The sequence below is a fragment of the Berghia stephanieae genome, chromosome 5 (assembly GCF_034508935.2).
Source record: "Berghia stephanieae isolate SIO BIC M18660-M18661 chromosome 5, UCSD_Bste_1.3, whole genome shotgun sequence".
Lineage (NCBI taxonomy): Eukaryota > Metazoa > Mollusca > Gastropoda > Nudibranchia > Aeolidiidae > Berghia > Berghia stephanieae.
This window is the reverse complement of record NC_088364.1, coordinates 4,695,284-4,718,639: the sequence shown is the minus strand read 5'-3', so window position 1 is coordinate 4,718,639 and position 23,356 is coordinate 4,695,284. Positions and strand designations below refer to the sequence as shown.

General features: G+C 35.9%; 2 protein-coding genes across 4 annotated transcripts; one reads left to right on the top strand and one right to left on the bottom strand.

Annotated features, from left to right (window-relative positions):
• The first annotated feature begins 74 nt into the window (after positions 1-74).
• On the top strand, positions 75-12,841 carry LOC144972266 (uncharacterized). 3 transcript variants are annotated; one of them, XM_078913328.1, is made up of 5 exons: positions 75-405; positions 761-1,207; positions 6,393-6,518; positions 6,783-6,894; positions 8,173-12,841. In XM_078913328.1, exons 2-5 carry the CDS (start codon positions 978-980, stop codon positions 8,869-8,871), a joined length of 1,167 nt encoding a protein of 388 aa, XP_078769454.1. In that variant the 5' UTR covers positions 75-405; positions 761-977; the 3' UTR covers positions 8,872-12,841. The 3 variants fall into 3 exon arrangements, with proteins under 3 accessions (XP_078769454.1, XP_078769455.1, XP_078769453.1); XM_078913329.1 differs by having other exon boundaries at positions 84-405; positions 1,009-1,207; XM_078913327.1 differs by having other exon boundaries at positions 92-141; positions 8,158-10,092.
• On the bottom strand, positions 11,026-15,697 carry LOC144973839 (rho GDP-dissociation inhibitor 1-like). The gene is made up of 5 exons (XM_078916731.1): positions 15,685-15,697; positions 14,306-14,425; positions 13,220-13,360; positions 12,290-12,372; positions 11,026-11,145 (listed from the first exon to the last, which is right to left on the bottom strand). Exons 1-5 carry the CDS (start codon positions 15,695-15,697, stop codon positions 11,026-11,028), a joined length of 477 nt encoding a protein of 158 aa, XP_078772857.1.
• Positions 15,698-23,356: the final 7,659 nt, after the last annotated feature.

Sequence of the window (23,356 nt, the reverse complement as noted above, 5' to 3'; positions counted from 1 at the left end):
CTTTGAAAATTGTGTTTGAATGACTGCATTGATTTATGGTTCAAAGATAAATCGAATATATACAAAACAGGTCTGATCGAGATGGGCTGGGCTTGCTTTAGCGTTACAACGAGGAGACAATAGCAATTTTGGTTATCATACGTCGGTTTCAGAATATTTTCATTTCCGCAATAAGCCTTTTTCTATTCTGGTTATCAGAGTATTTCTATTTCAAACTTTAACTATTTGGGTCATTAGAGTTGTAAATACTTTCACGATTCTTTCGATATCACAACGGCCTGTTGAAAATCATACCTCAACAGACACGCGCCGCACTTATTCTTGATTCACCGTAGGAATGGAAACAGGATTTGGTCTGGTCATCTTACAAACGGACGATCATTCTATGTGCGCCGTATCTTAAAGGTTCAAAACCACTTGTTTATCTTAAAGGTTCAAAACCACTTGTTTATCTTAAAGGTTCAAAACCACTTGTTTATCTTAAAGGTTCAAAACCACTTGTTTATCTTAAAGGTTCAAAACCACTTGTTTATCTTAAAGGTTCAAAACCACTTGTTTATCTTAAAGGTTCAAAACCACTTGTTTGAGATTATGAACCCAACGTAGAAGATTTCGATTAAAACGTTTTTATTGTTGTAAATAAAACATTCGTTCACTTGGTGGTGAACGCATCTAAAACCTTATAATCCTAACCTCCATGATTCTCTGGTTATTGATGGTACAAAATTGACGCCACATAGCTCTTTGTTATTGTTTTTAGCCTGACATCATTTTGGAGTATACTCACTAGATTCTATCCATCGGACTAATAACGTCAATGTTACACATAGTTTTGTATGTTGATAAGTTATAACCGGCTGGCGGGTGTTGTGAGCATTTTACCCAAACGCACAGCATCAATAATGATTCTTTAAACCCACAAGACTTTTGAATCACTTTGTATAAATATACATCAATTCCTCTGTTTTTTCCATAAAATGATTAATGATACCATGTTCTCTACGGAAGAACCCGATCAATTAATTCAATTGCCCGGTATTGGAGTTGGAGTGGACAGCAAGCCAGCTTTTGAGCTGAGTGATTATGCAAAATACCTGTTTGACATCATTGTATGGACAGTACTGTGTGGCTGTATTGGTGTGATGGGAATTGTCACCAATATCATCAATCTCATTGTCTTTGTACGACAAGGGATATGGACTGAAAGGTGTATCTCTATTTCTTTATCTTTCTGTCTACCTACAGGCCTGTAAATGTTCCGACTATTGTCGGATTTCCGACAGTACGATTTTGCTCTATAAATGCTAATATTAAAAAAAAAATTTAATAGTAAAAATAAAATTCGTAACGTCAAAAAACAGAACCAATAAAAAAAGAAAATAAAAGACTTTCGTTCCTCGAAAAAATCAGATTTTATTCCGTATCAAATGCCGACTTTAAAAAAAACCCAAAAAAAATTTTTATTTGTCGCATCAAAGACAAAACAAAACTAGGCCGTCTATCAGTTAGCTATAATATTATCATGGCACCTATACGCTCTCCTAGACGTTGGTGTATTCACTGCCTTGCTACTATGCCACAGCCAGCGAGAGAGGTTCGCGCGAGTCGTCGAACACACACATAGTGAGTGAATAACGCACGTACAGAAGTGTGTCAGATTCACGGACTGGAAGGTTTCTCTCTATTTTGCTACCGACACATGCATTTCTCCGTGTCTTATTTCTTTTTCCCTATGATTTATTGGTTCCGTCTGGATGTGAGACGGAAAAAAAATAATGCGAAATAATTATTTTTCTTCGAAATATATATTCTTCTTTGAAAGCTCTCACACGACCGCACCACCACCACCTCCTCCTCCTCCTCCTCCTCCTCCTCCTCCTCCTCCTCCTCCTCTTCTTCTTCTTCTTCTTCTTCTTCTTCTTCTTCTTCTTCTTCTTCTTCTTCTATAAGAATTAATCCAAATAAACGAAAGAATCAGCGTAAACATTTAACACAAACAAACAGGAACGAAGATACGCAGCTTCCCTTGTCAAGCACTATCTAGATACACATCCTTCAAAAGGGTAGGAATTGTTCTCTTCCTTTCATTTTACAACTACCTCAAATAATTGTGATTTTTATTTTTTTTTGGGTACCATAAAATAAGGACCTCATTATAAATAAGGAGGGGAAAGAGACATGATTTGACTAGTCAATCGACGTAAATATCTGTGTTGTGTTTATTAATTAATCAATATTTTTGTCCTGTTGTGTCTATTTTCTCGTGTTCAAAAAATTTCGACAATTTTTTCACCAACCATTTACAACAGGCCTGCTAATATATCTTATATCTCAATATGTCTGTCTGTCTGTCTGTCTGTCGGCCTCTCTCTCTCTCTCTCTCTCTCTCTCTCTCTCTCTCTCTCTCTCTCTCTCTCTCTCTCTCATATGATTTCTCTAACAATCAGAACAATATTTATTAGTCCCAACCCCCCCCCCCCCCCCATCATACTGTGATATCGCCTTACTCTGGAAAAAAATAACACCACACACCACACACACACACACACACACATATAATATATATATATATATATATATATATATATATATATATATATATATTTTATATATATATATATAATATGATATATATATATAGATAATATATATATATATATATATATATATATATATATATATATATATATATATATATTAGCGTGGTGTCTTCCAGCATGTAGAATGTGTATAGTGTCTTGTTTTGAGACATTATGCACTCCAGCACCGTTTCCTGGAACTCCTCGGGACATGCAATCGTACCTTGCCATAACGACTTGATGGGGAAGGATGGGGAGGGGGAGTGTGGCTCAGCAGTATGGACTTGGCAATGCACTCGAAATATACCTAAGTTTGAAACTCCATCGCGTTATGTGGCCTTCAGCAAGCCACCTCTCCCTAGCTCAATTTGCGGCGCTCCGCTGTAGCTGACAAGTGGTTATTCCAGTTTTCCCTTGGAATAGACCCTAAGACAAATTTCCGCATGAGGATGAAAAAAAGGAACTTTGTAGTTTTTTGTAGTTTATTTATATGTTAAGGTAGATAAGTTTATACAAAACATATTACAAGCCAGTTGTTCGTGTGTTTGTGGGTGTGTGTGCGCGCGCGTGGGTGGGGTGGGGGGGGGGGGGGGGTTGGGGGGGGGGGGGGGGTGAGTCGTAGCCAACCATTTGTGAATCGTGGCGTATGGTATTGAAAATTACATCAAATGGCGAAGTGATAAGAATAGGTAGAGAGGTGTCGGTCAGGCATAAAGGTGATGGAGTATGTGAGTGGTAGACAAACCTTCAGTGTAGATGGATACATACGATAACACATACGTGATTGTCAATGTTACAGTGAATCATCAGAGGTCAAAATCGCCGGGCGCATTTAAAAAATCCTCCGATTAACATTTTTACGTTGGCTGGGTACTTTGTGAACTTACTAGTAAGTCCGATTTTCGGTACAATCAGCTGATTTCGAATGGGCCGAGTTTTCAGTCTTCTTGATTCTCGATCCACTTCCGATTTTACTCTTTCGAGCGCAAAACCTGAATTTCATTTTGGTTGCAACAGTCTCTTTATTCTCTTTGGACTATTAACTGTGACATATTATACATATATTTCTACTTCATGCTGGATTATCCTTAATCACTACCACGACTGCTACATCCACCACCACCACATCATCATCACTACCAGTACTACTGAAATCACCACCACCACATTATCATCATTAGCACTACTACTACAACTCCCACCACCACATCATCATAACCACCACTACTACCACAACCACCACCACCACCACATTATCATCACTACCACTACTACTGCAACTACTACTACATCATCATCATGACTACCACTACTACTCCACCACCAACGCCACATCACCCTCTCTACCACCAGTTCTACAATCACTACCATTGGGTTTTGAAGCTTTAATTCAGTTGAAATAGGGAAACTTTGGGATTGTATTTGCCATGTTGTTTACTTTATAGTTCTAATCATTTATCTGTTCAGAACTATACAATATGTAAACACAATGCCAATTACCATCCCAATTCCCTTTTCTTGTGTACGGAAATTCCTCTTTGGGCATTGAAATTCCTGCGAGTGGTGTATGAAATTCCTGTAAGTCAAATTTAAAGTTGGCGTCTCTGCAGAAAACAAGAAGGATAGCCAAACTTTCTTCAGAGTAGTAACTTTCTTTTCCTTTTGTAAATTTGGGTGTGTATTATTATTAAAATACTATTCCTACTTAACCCTTTCCTTACCAACTATAGGAAAATCGTCACATTCGTTACGATACAACCAACATATTTCTTAGTCAAATTTCTTTTGTACTTCATAAAATTTAAAGAAAATGAACAACGTGTTGTAGAATATATTTAGCTAAGAAATTATGTATGGCAAGAACTTATTGCTATTATGACTCAGTGATACAAAAATCTTCTTTTGTCAGTTGGGTGTGAAGTTTTGGGGAAAATCCTGAAAATGGCTGGTAAGGAAAGAGTTAACTATATTCCTGAATGTCTTTAAATCTCTTACTACTACTACTTTATTTTACTATATTTGTTTCTGATTGCTTGATGTGTGTAGTTTTCTTGAAACCAGCGGCTATGGTCGATGGTGAGAAGTGTGAGCCACAATATTGCCTTTATGTGTCACGCAGACTCTACGTGATGAATTGTTTAAAACATGTAAAAAGGACATTGATTTTATAAATAAGGCACATGTAATTCTCCATGAAACATACGGACTTTGTGAATAGATTTCACGATTATTTGTTTTCAAGTCTTCTTCACTTCTCCTCCTCCTCTTCTTTTTGTTCTTGTTCTTATTCTTGTACTTCTTCTTCTTCTTGATCTTGTTCTTGTTTTTCTTTTTGTTCTTGTTCTTGTACTTGTTCTTGTTCTTCTTCTTGTTCTTGTTCTTGTTCTTCTTCTTCTTCTTGTTCTTGTTCTTGTTGTTGTTGTTGTTGTTTTCTTCTTCTTCTTCTTCTTCTTCTTCTTCTTCTTCTTCTTCTTCTTCTTCTTCTTCTTCTTCTTCTTCTTCTTCTTCTTCTTTCTTCTTGATGTTCTTTCTTCTTCTTCTTCTTCTTCTTCTTCTTTCTTCTTCTTCTTCTTCTTCTTCTTCTTCTTCTTCTTCTTCTTCTTCTTCTTCTTCTTCTTCTTCTTTTCTATTATTATTATCATCATCATCATCATCATCATCATCATCATCATCATCATCATCATCATCATCATCATCATCAATCATCATCATTATCATCATCATCATCATCATGATCATCATCATCATCATCATCATCATCATCATCATCGTTATCGTTATTGTTATTATTATTATTATTATTATTATTATTATTATTATTATTATATTATTATTATTATTATTATTATTATTATTATTATTATTATTATTATTATTATTATTATTATTATTATTATTATTATTATTATTATTATTATTATTATTATTATTATTATTATTATTCACGCGTTTGTAAACAATAATTGTAACAGTGTCAATAGCGCGGCAATGTTGTGAATCTCCATCCATAGATGAACATCGAACTAAGTAGAAATTGAGTTATTATTAAGTTCAATTCAATCGTCGATTCAACCGTTTTTTTTAAATTTTTAGATGGAGGTTACAAATTACAGATTCGTTCTTCATTTAATTTATTTGCCATTCTTTAGTCTTCTCCTTTAAAAAAAAATTTGCTCAGTGATAAGTACGTCGGTCTCAATGTGTCGATAAATTATTCTCCGCTCCCGATTGTTTACTATATCGTTGCTAGACGATCCGACAGAAGTTAGTCCATTCGAAATCATCTGATTGTACCGGCTATAGGACTTGGTACTCGGTTCACGTTTGCCAAGTGAAATTAGTTCGTGGAAACCGTGTTCGAGTTAAACATTAGTTGGACGAAGGAATGGCGTGATAACAAAGAATAATAAAGAATAAATTCGGGACATTCGAATTACTTCGAGAAAACCGTGTGATGGAGGAAACCGTTTTCAAGGAAACTGTGCTAGAGTGTATGTCGAGCGATGATAGCCATGCTTAACAGCCTATGAATGACAGTGCTCGTTAAATATTCTATTCTCAACTTTTGTTCTTGGGAATAACACTTAGTACAAATCAGCCCACTCGACTCAGGTATGGATAAGAACTTGGATATTGTCAGAGTATTAGAGTAGACAGTTACGCATAATAGGCGACTGATACTGCGTGCAATGGGAATATGGAACTGTATGGCCAGCAGGGGTAATATATGAAGCAGTGTATAGTTCACAGGAATATACATATAAATGATCATATTTTTAAGTTGCTTTTTATTTCACCAAATCCTTCCCGCAGTGTGACAGCAAGCCTTGCAGGCCTAGCCGTTTCTGACCTGTGTTGTGACATCGTCATGTTCTTTCATAGCGTCAACTATGCCATTTTAATGTATCCACCCAGTAACATTCCATGGGATCCGTTGAGGCAAGTGTGGTATCATCATCATCATCATCATCAGCATTATCATCATCATCATCATCATCATCATTATCATCATCATCATCATCATCATCATCATCATCATCATAACCATCATCATCATCATCGTCGTCATCGTCTTCATTGCTATTATTTTAACATTTCATCAACATCCCAATTGTATAACCATTTCACAATAACGATATGAATAGTGTTCTAGAGTATTGATCCTCTTCTTGCATGCCTGCCCACCTATATATCTATCCACAGTGTCATGTACATCGCCAGCGGATGGTCCCGTATCATGTTTACAAGAGTGACATGTTGGATCACTGCCTATGTGGCTTTAGAAAGATGTATGTGTGTTGTCTTACCATTTAAGGTAAATCGAAAACTTTATTTGGTGACTCTTTGATTTTTTTTATCAGCTTTCTGTTCTTCTGATAAGCAAATACTTATAACGTTTCTTTTCTTTACAATTGATACATGTTAAACGCTATTGCATTTATTTACTTATTTTTCAAATATAGTAGGCAATCAGTTGCGATTAACAACATTAAGTTAGTGTTCCCCAAGGCTTTGTCCTAAGACATAGGCTATTCAATCTGTGACATTGACTTTGCATTACTTTCAAAACAATAAGGTGATTCACACTGTTGTAATGATACATGCGGATGATTAAAAACCCTTTAGCAACGGCACCAATAGGTCCCGTCGCCTAGGCATTCAGTCACTCAACTCTCTCCGAGCCTGCTGGTGTTTGAGGCGATGCATGGGATCTACACCTGGTCCTGTCAGCAGCTATTCTTGGGGCCATCTCGAGGGACAGACCTCTCTGCTTTAGGTCCCCCTCCATGGTACGTCTCCTTCCTTTTTATTTCCCATGGGTGTCCATCACAGAGCCTTCCTCGTCACTGTTTCATCAGGTCTGCGATAGACATGCCCCAACCATTGCCATCCTCTCCTTTTAATAAGACTACTGAGACTCCACCTCCGCTCTCGTTCTCAGGTCCTCATTTGAGATTGTGCGCCTAGGCATTCCAAGATGGAATGCAGATCATTCAATGCGGATAAAGAAAATAAAATAGGAGCGGACATCAAATTGGCCAAGATTCTAAAGTTCTACAGATAGATTATACTTCGACTTATCTGTTACAAGAGAAAATAAAAAGAGGTTAATACAGTGAATCTATGATGACAAAATTTGAATTTCTCTTTCATAAAACTATATTTGAAATGTGATAAAACAGACAACAAAACATTGTTCTTATATTTTTGTGAACGATGAAAATGTTGCTGCTTGAAGCTCGAATGACAAAGTATTAAATTGTAAGCTTCGATTTATTAGATTTTGCTTTATTCACATTAACTGCGCCATTCACACATATCTCGTCAATCCTTAGTGTTTTATTCATCGTGTTTTGTTGATAAAGGGGAAACCCAAAACTTCCACAGTGTCTGTCTTCGTCTAATGAATTGAAGCTTAGAATTCAATACTTATCTTTATTTTGTGAACTAAACTTACAACTTGTTATCAACCTAATAAAGAAAGGATCTTTCCTCAACATGATAACATCGCATTTGTCTTATTAAAAATCAAACATAATAATGGTATAACTGATTTCAATTTCATCCACATAATTAGTGGTTTATATTTCAGGTCAAACAACTGTTTACAGCTTCTAGGTCAATGGTCGTGATTGTCACAATCTTTGTATTCACATTCGCTTCATACTTTCCCATATTCTACACTCAACGGCTAGAAAACGTCTTTGACCCTGCTACAAATGTCACCAAACTTCGAATGGTTTTTAAAGCCAATAGAGTAGAGGTCGAGGTCATTGCAACCAATATAAATGACATTATTCTACCGACCATATCAATGTCCATAGCAATCATTTGTACACAACTGACAATCGCACGATTAAACGCTTCGTCAAAATGGAGGAAGAAAAATGCAAATTCTGGTTATGTCAGTTCTGAACCTGGTACTGATTTCAAAGCCAATCCAAAAAGCACTGTAAAAAGACAAGGCAACTCAGATGAAACGAAACAAAGAACTGTTACTTCAGGTATTAAAACATCGAGCAAAGAGACAAAAGTTGTAAAAATGGTTACGTTCATTTGTACAATATTCATTATCTGTAACCTACCTTGTGTTATTTTGTTCTATCTTAAAGCATTTGTGCCTGGGTTTGTTAACACTGGACGCTACAATAATTTATACTTTTCAATGTTTGCCTTGGATTTCATGCTGGAAACGATTAATTCGAGTATTAATATCGTTGTATATTATAAAATGAGTACCAAATACAATCAAGAGTTTAGAACTTTGTTTGGAATTAAAGACAAAATTTGAACACGTAAGCATTTCACATAGAACAAAATACAAAGATCTCCTTAATAATATGCGATCTAAAACACATAATATATATAATTGCGTAACAAAAGCAGTACAGCATACGCCCATCTTAGCAATCAGAACCTAGGAAAGAAATCAAATAAACTTTTTTCTAATGTTGATGCTGTGCGTTAAAGCAGAATATTCATCAGTTCTGCCCACCAGTTGAATCATACCAACACACGAAACTATGCGTGACATTAAATGCTTATCGTCCGTTTGAATGTATTTGGTGAAAACTAATCACCCATTTAGCAGTCTAAAAGCAATACTAAAGAGAGATGTGACGTCAAGATTATTCATTCTATACCCCAACGTATTTCAATTTTGAGATTTGTATTGAAAGTGTTTCAGGGTCTAATAAGTCATATCTTCACTCAATGCAATACAATGAAGTTCTATTAAAAGATAAAACATAGACAACAATAGGATTGCTCATTATGCTGCAATAGTTTTATTTCAATACCAAAGTATCACAGAACATATTACTTGAAGAGATACACTTTTTAAAAAACTTGCTAGATAATGTTTCTCTGTCGGATGAAGAAATCAAAGACGCCCCCGTGCTCAGTAATTATAATGAAAATGTTGCTGCTTGAAGCTCGAAGGAAAAAATAACGATAAGTGTGAAATTTAGCTTCAGTTTATTAGACGAAGACAGACACTATGGAAGTTTCGGGTTTCCCTTTTATCACCAAAACACGATGAATAAAACACTGAAACTTTTGAAAACATTCCTATTCAGGCAGGCTCTTGAATAGTAAAAGTATTTGGGATTTGGTGTTCCCTATTGTCTTTGTATTGTGGATCCTTAAAGCGCGCTATATATATTATGACATTACATTACATCGGATTAAATTATAACTTTCAACACTTTCTCAGTTGCATTTCATCATTATTTTTTAAAAAACTGCAATTTTGTTATATATTTAGTGACTCAAAGAGGAATATACTTTTCTTGTTTGCCTCATAGAACAATACTTTGAGTGTTTTGAAAACTCAAATTTTGTCAAGTGATCCAATGGTCTTCAATGTATTGCTTGAGAGTGTCAAGTCATTTTCTATCTGGATGTGACGTAGTAGGTGTTGAGTGTCATCGTCTTATTTTGTCTAAATATTTGTATTATATCATGTCTGATTAATTGCCTTGATTTTATACAAGAAACATGTATATATAATTAATTTTCATTGCACGGCTGATTTTTGTGTGTGCGTTTTATTGGGTTTTAATACTTCATGCACACCTCCCCCCCCCCCTCTCTCTCTTTCTTCACAAATGTAATAATAAAGCTATACATGTTTTTAATGCAACGCCCTAAATTGGTATTATGTCAGGTTGGCCCAGCTCACAAAAAGTAAAATCTAAATTTTTAAAAATCAGAAAATTGAAATTACATCTTTTCCAACTGAAGGAAACAGAATCAAATTACACAATTTCCAGACAGGAACTGATATCTGAATGACTGTTGATGTAGAAGGCAAACAATTATAGACTGATTGATGACGTAGTATGCAAAGTAGAATTATGTATTATGAAATCAGGAGCATGTTGAATTCGAGCAATCACCTCGTACTCTCTCAGGTCAATAGAATTCCCGAAACCGGTTAAAATTGCATATTCCTGCTTTCCAAGAAAGCATATATACTGTCTCCAAATCTCAAATTATATACTGTATAGTGAGCCATTTTAGTTCCTTTGTCACCATGATATGATATACGATTCTTACACTCCTCTTTTGTTTTGAATTCTGGACTTGTTCTCAACCGCTGCACGAACTTGTGAGTGCGCTTTGGGAACACAGTTTGAATTCCAAAATTGAAGAGTGTGAGAATTTTTTTTATTCTACCCTACCCCTCAATCTATTCTTATTTCGTCATCTTTGAATAAAAACGTTTAAATGACACTTCTTTTTAAAAAATTCAATTTTTGATAAATTTTACACTTGATAATTTGACGTCGCAGATTATTATTGTGAACTTGATATCATTAAGCGTTACTATTTATGGGGAGGGGTGGAATAAGACCAATTTGAGGCGTTGTGTCACACTTCTGAATTTATCTATTGGCCCAATCCATAATGAAGTATTTTAGTTGGCTGAATAATCCTAGTCTCAGGCCCAGTCACTGCGTATGACAAATCTCCACTCCCAGCTCTTGTTGACAATCTCCAAATCGTCTAGAACTTTAGACTTGACCGTGTTGAGATCCCTTGACAGATCACCTTTGGTGACCTGGAATAGACAAACATGAGAGCGGTTAAAGACTTGAGGCTTTTTAAAGAAAAAATAATACAAAGTTTTCTCAAGGTCACGTGACTCAAGGAGAACTAGAGTAGAAGAGCACGAGAAAAGTCATGGAAAATAATTTTGCTTAGCAATAATATATCGTTTGCAAATCGTGTGACACGAGGAGAACTAGAGTAGAAAAGCATGTGAAAAGTTAGGGGAAATAAGTAGTTTTTTATAAAGCAACAATACAACGTTTGCAAATCATATGACTTTAGGAATACTGGATTTAAAAACTCACGAAAAACCCCAAAGGCGATAGGTATATTTTTTAGTAATGATAAAATATTCTTTAACTGTTTTGAGGTGGGGTAGAAATAATATGTATTGAGTTTAAGGTACAGGGGTCGTTTCCTGTGCAGTAAACTTACTTCCAAGTTGTCTGCTTCAAAATCAACGACCTGTGGTGCAGTAAACTTACCTCCAAGATGTCTGGCTCACAATACAAAGACTGAGACCTGAGGTGCAGTAAACACATGCCCTTACAGAGAGAAGGTCAACATAGCATTGCGCATGCTTCTCTCTTATCAACTGAGTAAATCTATCGTTTGGTTAATGACATATCGCTTTTAAAATAATATTATATACATACTTTAATAAAATAAAAATATAACCAATAAACTTATTTTGACGAAAAGCTCACAATGATGCACGATTTAAATCGTTTCTCAGCGATCTTTTATTTCTGAGTTGCCGAACCGGATAATCTTAATCTTGGGTATTCTTTGCACCACATCACTGTAAACTTTTAATCAAAATAAGTTTATTGGTTATAACTTTATTTTATAATTATAATAACATATTGAAAAGTGATTTCTCAAATATAATTAGTGATATCTCATTAACCAAACGATAGATTTCCTCCGTTGATTAGAGAGATGCACGCGTAATACTTACTATGTTGACGTTCTCTCTGTAAGGGCATGTGCAGTAAACTTACCTCCAAGACGTCTGCCTCCATAACAACGACGTGCGTTTCAGTAAACTTACCTCCAAGATGTCTGCCTCCAAAACACCGACCTGCGTTGCAGTGAACTTACATTCAAGATGTCTGCCTCCAAAACAACGACCTGTGGTGTAGTAAACTTACCTGCCAGTTGTCTGACTCCAAAACAGCGACTTGTGTCTCATCTTTAGGGACGTATTGCCCAACCATCAATTTTGTCTTTTCAACTGTTTGTGTTTGAAGGGTTGGGAGGGGGGGGGGGGCAGAATATAGAAGACACGAATTCAACGTCACTAAGCTCTTTGTTATTGTTTTTAGTCAGCCATGTTTATGAGTAGTTATCACTAAATTGTATCAGTCAGACCATAAACGTTTAAGGTCACGCTATAGTTTTATATGTTTGACCGTATATCGGGCTAACGGATGTTCTGAGTAATTTAACTAAGTGCATAACATCAACAAGGTTTGACGAAATCAAGGTGTTGGGTTTGGGTTCGGTTTGAGAAATGGGAGGTAATTGTGAAGTTCACTTGTACCACTTAATTAGTGTATTTTTATTAGGAATTATATCCCTTCATTGAAGAGGTTTATTCTCCATGACCTGATTTTCATGAGATTTATATATTTTCCTTCAATACAGTACATCATTTAAAATTCATCAGTTCCAGTTAAGAATAAAGCAGAAGAGATCTATTATTTAACTTTTAAGATCTTATGTATATATTTATAATTACTGTGATTAGACGAATCGTATAATGTATTTTTATTGGTCCTTATTTACAAACCTACGATTTGAATTCTCATTTACTTTTTTAAATCAAAACCATTTCGACAGTATTTTATTGGAAATTTGATAATTGAATTTTGCCTAACACATCAACATTACCATCATCATCATCATTATCATCGGCACCATCATTGTAACCATCGTCATCTTCATCATCATCATCATCGCCATCATCATCATCATCATCATCATCATCATCATCATCATCATCATCATCATCATCATCATCATCATCATCTTTATCATCAGCATCATCAATGCATCATCGATGTAACCATCATCATCACCGGTCATTCCCGTTCTGTATATGACTTCATGGTATTGCATTCGAGTCGTGGTGTGATTCTTGATACGGAAGGATAGTCGAACCTTGTACTTCGCTCCCCTCTTTAATTGAAACCGGGTTTTCTTGATTTCTTCCGCACTTTCTGAAAGATGAAATATATATTGAACATTTTAAACTCGAGTTGTTATAAAGAGCAATATCCACTCTACGTGATTTACTAAGGGTCCCTGACCAGCAGCAATACGTAACATGTAGAACGAGACATGACACCCGTTAGGCGATATTACAATTTTTTTCGACAGAGACGACGATAATTAAGGCTAGGTCTCGTTTTACTATTGAGTACGGTGAGAGAATGTGAGTAAAGAACCTTTTCTGAGGATTCAACTATGCGCTGAGCGAGGCTCAAACCCAGGCATTCCGATCTGAAAGCGAGTGTCATACCACAAGACCACATAGCCGCACGAAGGTTAGTCAGATAGGTTTTAACTTCATACACAGTTATATTCTTATGAAGATTAGATATGTGGTAAAGACCGAGCCTTGTGGCAGTCCGTAGTCAATGAGGAAACACTTTCTATAGTTCTCTATTAAATTGAGCATTTATATAGCGCAATATCCACTTAACGCGCTTATTATACTCATTGTTAGCTTCTACATAATTCAAGTCGGTGTGTATTTACAATAGACCTAAACTAGTTTCTAAACGAGGAGGACTGGATACATATTTTATCTAATTGATCGTCTGATTTCAAAGTGATGACATCTCATTTTCTAGTCTAAAGATATTCTGGTGGTCAATAAATAACATCCATCCTCGCAATTTTACACCGGTAACCTTAAGGATCTGTCTATACACCCTGCTACTAAAATTTAAAATAGTTTGCCACCATATTCTTCAAAATGTAATTTATTCATTGTTAGTCCTCCGAAAAAGTGGTTACATACACACTTCCAATAAGTTTGGAATCGGAAGAGTAGAAGGCGTGATGTCGAGACTTCTCTCACTGTAATGATAATAATAATCTAAAAATGCACCGTTTTGAGACGATGGGTTACCATTATTACAAAGTGGGGGTTACCTTACGAGTCAAATCAATCACCATGGGGTCTCTCTCTTCAAACAATAGCTCCATCTTCTCCATGATCAGGTTGTCGTCCTGGCCTTGCATTAGGGCAGTGTATTTGGCGTCTAACAATTTCATTTCTGTACAATGGAAAAAACATAGAATTAAAATAGTTTTGGACAGAAAACTCGTTCTTTAAATATCGTTTGATTAAAATGACCTTCATCTTGGCAACACCTTTCAAATCTGTAGCTTTATCAAAGACCGACCCCAGGGTTGAGAGGGCATTTTACCGTCTTCTTAACAACCATAGGAAAATCGTCACATTTGTGCGATCCAACTAGCACTTTTATCATTCAGATTTCTTTTGTAAATCACACAATTTAAAGAAAAATGTCATTATAACTATAAAAACGTGGCAATGTGTTGCAGAGGATTTCATTTTGATGATCAATATTATTAGACCGGGGGCTGGCAGTCGAAACCCTCCCCCCCCCCTCCCTTTGGGATTTTTGTACACCCATATTTCCTTAAAGAGCACCCATAGAAGTATTAAAAAATCGATGTTAGCCACTGTGCAAGTGTAGCCTTTACAGAGTTATCGCCCCTGAAAGGTCACGTGGTGCAGAAAAATTAGACAAGGACTAACAAACTTTGAATGTTGATAACTTTGCCAATTTTTGTTGTAGAGCCTTAATATTGGTTTCAAAAGAAAGCCTGAAAGTTATTTTATACGTCCATATTAAAAAATCAATGTCTTCAAATCACAACTCATATTAATCATGTCAAATGCACCGCATAATTCGAATTCAACAATCGCAAACACCCTAAACAACTCGTTAATCGTGACAAAACAACTGACAGATGCTGATCACTGAAAGAAATTGCGATAGAACGAAAGCGGCAAGGTTAAAACTTGGCAAAATGGCTTCTCCAAAATGCGCATTGACTTCAACTGATATTTAATTTGTTGAAGAAGCAGGTAGGTTTAACCCTATTTTCATACTAAAATAGAAAGTCCTATTTCCTGATTTGGGGTCCATTTGGCCCCCCTGACTTGCAAAGAGAAAAATAATAGAAAGTCCTATTTCCCGATTTGGGGTCCATTTGGCCCCCATGACTTGCAAAGAGAAAAATACTAGAAAGTCCTATTTTCGGATTTGGGGTCCATTTGGCCCCCATGACTTGCACATAGTAAAATACTAGAAAGTCCTATTTATTTCTTATTTGGGGGCCATTTATCCCCCATGATTGTACTGTGGAAAATTCAGATAAAATCATATTTTCTCATTAAATGTATATAGGTAATATAAGTATACATCATTTTTGTTGTTTTGTTGTGACATTATGCATCTATTTATTTAGTGACATAGTCGTGTCAATATGATCCACAACTTACTGGTAGATGGCATCTTCAATAATTGACTTGGTAATTTTGTTTCCTGTTTACTGTCCAATATGACGAGCGCCAGTTTCAGTTACCTACTTTTTCATCAACTCTAATCAAAAAACATCCAAGTAAGTACTAACTCATTACTCAGATGTGTGATGTATGAAGATTATTCTGACATTTATCCTTTGTAACGAAAAATGAATTGATAGTATCGTTAATTTTATGATTGTAGTACCAGCTAGAATCGCCAAATATGAAATGATGAAATAATAATGGATTCATGAAATCGCTAATATTCAATTTAATGTTTCTTCCAATACTTGCCTTACTTTCGCTTCTCGATTATCTTTTATTCTTGTGTGTACCCTACCTAACCACAGATTTGTTTGTAACTTCTTTTGACAAGTGATTTATTTTCTTGTACCGTTTTTCAATCTCTAGGTGAACTAAATTAGCTTAAATGTCTACATTATGTTTCAGTCATATTATATTGATATTATTGTTTTTGAATTTTTAAATTTGCTAACTAAATGATTTGTATGTTGTTGGTTTTTTTTTTATTATTAATTTTCAGCCATTCCTTGTGTGGTCTAAATTATGTTGCATTGGACCTAAACCATGACGAATGAAGAAAGTGTAACATCCTTGGTAGTTTGAATGCTCAGATATACATTGAGTTGCAGTCTGCTGGGGCAGTCCCAATGCATGAGGACGGTATGTCACCTACTAATTATTTAAAACTGAATGGCACCTATTATATTTCTCTGTGTAATGGTTGTAAGCTCGGAGTTAATACCAGGCATCATATGAAATCTAATATGCTTTCATTGTTGGCTTGTTACAACGGGATAAAGTGTTTGGGTTTTTTTTTTTTGGGGGGGGGGGGGGGATGTTGGTTTTTGTTGTGTGTTTAAAGTTATTTCTCTTCATTCCCATGATACCTTTTATGAAAAATATTATGCTGATCTCCAATGAGAATCTGAGTTTCAATTCTGATTGTTACAATGTCATTTCTCCAAACAGTAACAGCATTATCAAGTATGTTTCTATTGTATGAAATAGTAAAATAAATATTAAGTTGGTGTAAGATTAGCTTATCTTTAACCAATGAATTGACAGAATATCAGCAATTAATAATGCAAGATAAAGATGAGCTGTTGCAACTCGAGTTCCAGGTAATGGATGATTTTCCCCCATGATGATAATGATGAAGGTATAAATGTAGTGAAGATTGTTATAAATTAAAAATATCAACAACTCATCAATTTTTGGATTTATTGGCTGCAAAGCCTTCAGAGTAAAAGTCGTTTTTTTTTAAAGATGAAAAATCGAACAGATATACCTCTTTTATCTGACTCGTTGGATGTGACTTTCAGCATATCACAGCAATTCATGAAGACAACGACAAGAAGTCATTCCTTGAAACATTTGGGAAAATTACATTGTTTTGTAATCACATTGCTCTCAGATACTTTCATATTTGAGGTTTTCTTTTATTTCTACAAGACAATATTTGTCAATTGTGGATTCCAGTAAGATAAAGTTTTCAAAATAATAATAATATACTCACATCCCCAAAATACTCTCTCTCTCTCTCTCTCTCTCTCTCTCTCTCTCTCTCTCTCTCTCTCTCTCTCTTTCATCGCCCTTTCCACTTCAGTTGTGTGTTCCTTCCCAATATATTTCTTTTCTTCTAATCCTTCAGACACTGGCGGTATTTCACCATTTCATTGGAATGGGAATGATACAAGCTCTTCAAATGAAAGCATCGCTGATGAAGAAATGCCACTGATTCTGCTGCAGCCAGATCCAGAAATAGATGCCACCGATTGTGAAGCTGAAGAAACAATAGAAGTCGGCAACTTCCAAAATACATTGTTTGTGGAGGAATGCAATGCTTGGAATAAGAACAAAATTCCACATGTAGGAAGAATTCTATCAAAGTTTATAAAATCCAAAAGAACTATGTCATGCATTCAAAGAAAATTGAAAAAGCCTGCCTCCGGAGTATTCTATTTTTTTCACTAAGAAAATGAAAAGTACTCTTGTGGTGATACGTACGAAGAAGGGACAACAACAAAATGTACAAGTGCAAGATGGGAGAATAAGATCAACAGAACAACAGGAAGAGGAAGAATGCGACAAGGGGAAGATCCATAATATGTCAAAGAAAAAAATGATGTAAAATTCAGAAAGACTTGCAGCAGATGTGGAGAATTTACATGTTCACAGCGTAGCAGAATAGTATGTACTGTAAATGAATATGTTCACATGCTTTGATCAGTAAAAATCATATTTCTAAAACGATATTTCAGTGATAGTGGAACTTTGTTCTTGCCTTTTAATTCGTAAAATTTGCTATAGCTGAGCCTGGGATTCATTTTAATGTTTTGAATTATGTTTTGTTATTGTTTTTTGTTTGTTTGTTTCTAATATGTTTCTATATTTCAAAGGTATTATTGCATCAATGAGAATCAGCATAAATATAGTCAATTTTTACTATTATCAAATTGTATCAGATGACCCTAGGTATGGTTGGCACATGTTTTTCTTCGACTCCATTCACTTGTAAAAGTGTTGTCCATGTCTGAATTGCAATTACTTCATAAAAACAACAATCATTCACGGAAAGGAGTTGATGATGATGATGATGATGATGTTGATGATGTTGATGATAATATTAATAATAATAACAACAACAGCAATAATAATAATAATAATAATAATAATAATAATAATAATAATAATAATAATAATAATAATAATAATAATAATAATAATAATAATAATAATAATAATAATAATAATTGGCCACCGAGAGTCGTACCACTAGACCACACATCTACATATTATTATTCTTACGCCAAACTGTGACACTATGTAGTAAATACACTCCAGCACGGTTTCCTCGAACTCATCGGGACAAGTAAAAACGTTTGAGGAAGCCGTGTGTTCGAGTTCGAGGAGATCGTGTGTTCGAGTTCGAGGAAACCGCGTTGGAATGTAGTTCTATAAGCATCTTTTTGAAAAAAAACTATTTTAAGATTTATATAGACCGAATGAAGCTGGTGTCACTCAGCTCTTTGTTATTGTTTTAGACCACCAGTCAGGTGATTAGTTCTCCCTAAACTATAACAATCAGACTATTACCGCTTAAGGTTACACATTATAATAATAATACTTTCTTGTATTCCAAAAAGGCATTATTTTTTTGGTTGTGCGTGGTTGTTCTTTTCATGTGATGGGTAGTCTAGATGTCGTCCCATAACATCAATCAATTGTTAAATGAAACATTTTCGATATCGCTGAAATAGCGTAATCGAATAATAACAAAAAGAGGATGATAATATCTATTGATAAAGTAAAACCTTTTTAGTTTTTCATATTCGAGGGAAGGGTGCAAAACTATCGTATCTTAAAACGTAACTTTTCAGGATAAAGAAAAAATGTTTAAAATTCACAATAATCCTTGGATACCGTGACATTTACTTATCTTTTTGAGACGATATATTGCTTGGATTATGAGTTATTAAAGTTACGATAGTTTGAAAGTATTTTATTGGAACCAAGACTACCGTATGTCGAGATAGGGTATTTTGAGGAGGATAGAACAGAACTAAATAAAATTATTATTGATAACTTTTTGTGGGCTATTGAAGCAAACTAAGTGTGGACAACATTTAGAGGCAAATAGAACACTAATGAAACAATTTATCAGAATGGCCAATGGTTCTCTACTTCCTAGCCATCTCTATTCTGGTGATCATTGAAATGGTCTTGGTTTGAGTCCCTGATACAATCATTTAATCCGCTGAATATTTAAAAAGTTTTGCTGGGATATGAATTACTGCAGAAATTAAAGATTAGAATCTAGTTATAAAAGTTATGCATATATTCATAGATTTTAGTCCTGATGATTTGTACATATGATATGAACAATGATTTTGAGAACTTTCTACGGGTTGAGGTGAACATATCGAGACGCGGGCAACGCGTGATTATATAATGATCCAAAGCGCCGTTTACAGCCTAAAAACAAACTGTTTTATGTTAAATAATTTGACATTTATTTCGAACAGTTCGACACTTATTTGGCAACGATACTTTCTTAACTCTGTACAAACAAACAATTTTATGTTAAACAGTTCGACACTTATTTGGCAGCAGCCTCTTATCGTTCACACTACTATGTTATGACGATCGACCCAATCAGCAAAGTCCGGTCCGCATGCGTGCACCGTCGCGAACCCGCCGGGTAGCATCGTCACAACACACCTTTCGACTAGATGCTCTGTCGTCTCGGGTTCGTGCCCACAGCGTGGACATATTGGACAGGTAGTAAGACCCCACCGATGTAACGCCTTGCCGTTAGGCAGCTCCTCGACCGAAGCCAATTCGCAGCCACCCAATGTCTCCTCTTACCTGGTATCAAAGCCTGGCAACTTCTCACCAAGCTTAGAGGAGTGTAGGTCCCCGCCCCCACGAGGGATTGAATTCGTCCAAACCGACTTCCATCTCGTATGTGCAGCTCTGTCCGTAATCAGGGATTCTGCGTACAAGGGTTGCCGGGACTTATTTCGGCTCGAAACGGGGACACCGTCCATTATGCGCATGAGAGGGGTATCCCCATTCCCTCTCTCTTATTTGGCAAATATACTATCGTAACTGTACAAACAAACAATTTTATGTTAAACAGTTCGACACTTATTTGGCAAAGATACTATCGGAACTGTGTCGTACAAACAAACAAGTTTATGTTAAACAGTTTGACATTTATTTGACCAGGAAACTACCATAACTCTTACGATACATAAATTAGAAGGGAAAAGTAAAAACTGGTTGTAAGACTATTTAAAGTCAAGTTACGATAGTCTTATTTCCATAAATGTGTAACCGCTTTGTTAAGATATTTATTCAAATTTGAATAACTTTTTTGCATTTAATACGATGGGAATGTTTATTTGACACAATGTGCGCAGTATTTAAACGTACAACATATCTCTCAGTGCAAAACTATCGTTACTCGACTTACGATAGTTTTGCACCCTACCCTCGATATTTTGATAATGTCAAATTCTTTTCTTAACCAAAATCATTCAACCATGAAGTCCTTCTGAGTTATAAGGCTATATCATAATCAGCATTAATGTTTTCTGTTCTGCATGAGCGAATTGTTGAAGATTGACAAATTCTGTGGGCCGACGTGTACACATTTGAAGGTCTGATAACCCAAACTGTCATGGTCTTAAACCGATGCAAAATATAGTCCATTACAACAATGTCAAAACAAGCCCATAATTGCGTTCGGTTATCTGCCCTGTGGACGCATACATCAACCTGATAACCCACATTATAACATAGATGAAAATTGAAAATATAAAGTTGGACGGACAACAAATGTTGAATATCAGGTGGATACCAATTATAAACATTTATTTTGAGCAATTTCCACTTCATATGCTCAAAACACTTTACAAGGGATCCCTAGCCAACAACAACAATTAAAACAAAGGACAAGACATGACGCTTGTTAGAGGGCCATTGAAACCGCTGTTAACGGCCAGGTACTCATTTTACACCTGAGTAAGGTGAGAGAATAATGTGAGTTAGGAGCATTTTTCAAAGTCTCTATTACGCGCTGCTCGCACAGAACGGGACTCGAACCCTGGACCTTTTGAGTTATGCCAAATTATTATTCAATTTGAAACCGATTTATTGTTAATCCTCATGAGGACTACTTACAGACTTCAAAGGGGTTTGGAACCGGGAGAGAGGGAGGTGTGACATCACGACTGTTGCTTCTAATTGTGTTTTAAAAAATAAGAAATACAACCAAACAAAACAAAAAAAACCCAAAGAAAAAACAATAGTCAGGCAGGCAGTCTTTCCTCAAAAATACCCTCTAAAATTGCAGGCGGCGCTATGAATACTTTAATAATTCCCGACCGTCAACTTGAAAACAAGTTCTGAAGATTGCATGGCCGATTTTTCAGTAACAGGGATTTTAGAGGGAAGTTGGGAGCGCTTTTGAAAATCTTCAGTCCAAAGGGCTTGTTTACAAGTGGTTGGTAGGGAGATCCAAAGTTGGATGGTGGAGGGGATGAAAGAGTGATGATGACGGTTTGTTCTTGAGTAGGGGATTTCAAAATTAAATTAAATGCTGAATTACTTGTTTTGTTGTTGTTCCGTTTCACTTGGCTAGTTGGAATTTCAATGGCGGTATGATTCCACTCTCAGCTTGGGCCTTGAAAAGCCGTTAAAAAAGAAGTCCTTCAGAGCCACAAGGGCTGTAACGCCGGAGTTTATCCCGGTTTCTATAGCGTGAAACGGACAATAGCAATTGCTTGCTGTCCTTTAGATAGGACGCTTGTCTATCGCAGAGTACTTCCGCCAGATCTAACAGGCACGCTACCCACCCAATCATTGTTGGGTTGACAGGGTGGATCGATCTCGGTCCCTTTGCGTATGAAGCGAGTGCTCTACCAACTGAGCTATCGGGACCCTCGAAAAAAGCCGAGTTAGATAAACTAAAAACCTCAGCAACTTATCTCACTGATGATGTTATGTGTTTTTGCTGTTTTTTATTTTTTATTATTTTTTTTTTTTTTGGTTTTTTATAATAAGGTAATGACCTTGGGTTGTTTTTTTTTTATTGTTTTTGTTTTGTTGGTGATAAGGTAATCTGAATGACTTAACTGTTACTATCAAGTGGGACTGCTGACTTGATAACGAATTAATCATCAATCTACAACATACACCCATTCTCTGAAAATACAAAACTCCTTTATAACATTTTGGCCAGAAAACTCGTCCCCCTAATATCGATCAATTAAAATGACTCTCATATTGTCAAAAACTCTTAAACCTGGGACTTAGTAGGACAGGGACCAAAAACATAAATTTTATTTTGGAGAGAAAACTTGAAAAAAAATATCCTTAAGAATGAATCCCAATTTGTCCAAATTCTCACACCTACGTGCACATATTTCCAGGTCTGATGACCGAATGCAATTATGAGCTTGACTAACATTGATGTAATAATAATAGATAGTTTATTATTGCGTTTATTGGAGAGCATTTCCATAACAGCAATGAGTCCAAAACAGTTGGGATAGTGTCAGCATAGATAGATAAATAAATTCGCTTTATTCATCCCATAGGGGAAATTTGTCTTTGGAGTCTATTCCAAGGGAAGACTGGAATAACCCAGGCGTCAGCTGCAGTGCAGCGCCGCCAAATGAGCTTGGGCGAGGTGACTTGCTTAAGGCAACACAGCGCGGCAGGTACTCGAAGACGGTACTGTTCGCGTACAAAGCAAAGACTGTACCGCTGTGCCACGCTATCCCATATTTAATCGGTATTTGAATTAATAGACCCTGTTTCAGACTCGCTCTGAGCGGCCCATAGTTGAGTTCTTCACTCACATTCTCTTACCGTACTCTGGTATAAAGTGAATACCTAGCCGTTCTCAGCGTTGCCTCTGTCGGGAAAAAAGGCTGTTGCCTTGGGACCCCTTGTAATGCGCTTTGAGCACTTCGGTGAATATTGTGCATCGTTGAGTCCTTGGAAAAGGCTCTTTACTATCGTTTGGATAGGTTTCAAAGTTTATTCAATCTTAGGCTTTCGCCAATAAAGCAACAATTTGATGACAACATAGCCTACATGAAAGTGGAAAAAA

Excerpts from the sequence above, each read along its gene's own strand:
- LOC144972266 (XM_078913327.1), top strand. The coding sequence starts at position 978 with ATGATTAATGATACCATGTTCTCTACGGAAGAACCCGATCAATTAATT. Across the intron at positions 1,208-6,392 it reads CAAGGGATATGGACTGAAAG|TGTGACAGCAAGCCTTGCAG; the intron begins GTGTATCTCTAT and ends TCCTTCCCGCAG. Across the intron at positions 6,895-8,157 it reads GTGTTGTCTTACCATTTAAG|TGGTTTATATTTCAGGTCAA; the intron begins GTAAATCGAAAA and ends CCACATAATTAG.
- LOC144973839 (XM_078916731.1), bottom strand. Across the intron at positions 13,361-14,305 it reads CATGGTGATTGATTTGACTC|AAAGTGCGGAAGAAATCAAG; the intron begins GTAAGGTAACCC and ends TTCATCTTTCAG. Across the intron at positions 11,146-12,289 it reads TGGAGTCAGACAACTGGCAG|GTCACCAAAGGTGATCTGTC; the intron begins GTAAGTTTACTA and ends TGTCTATTCCAG.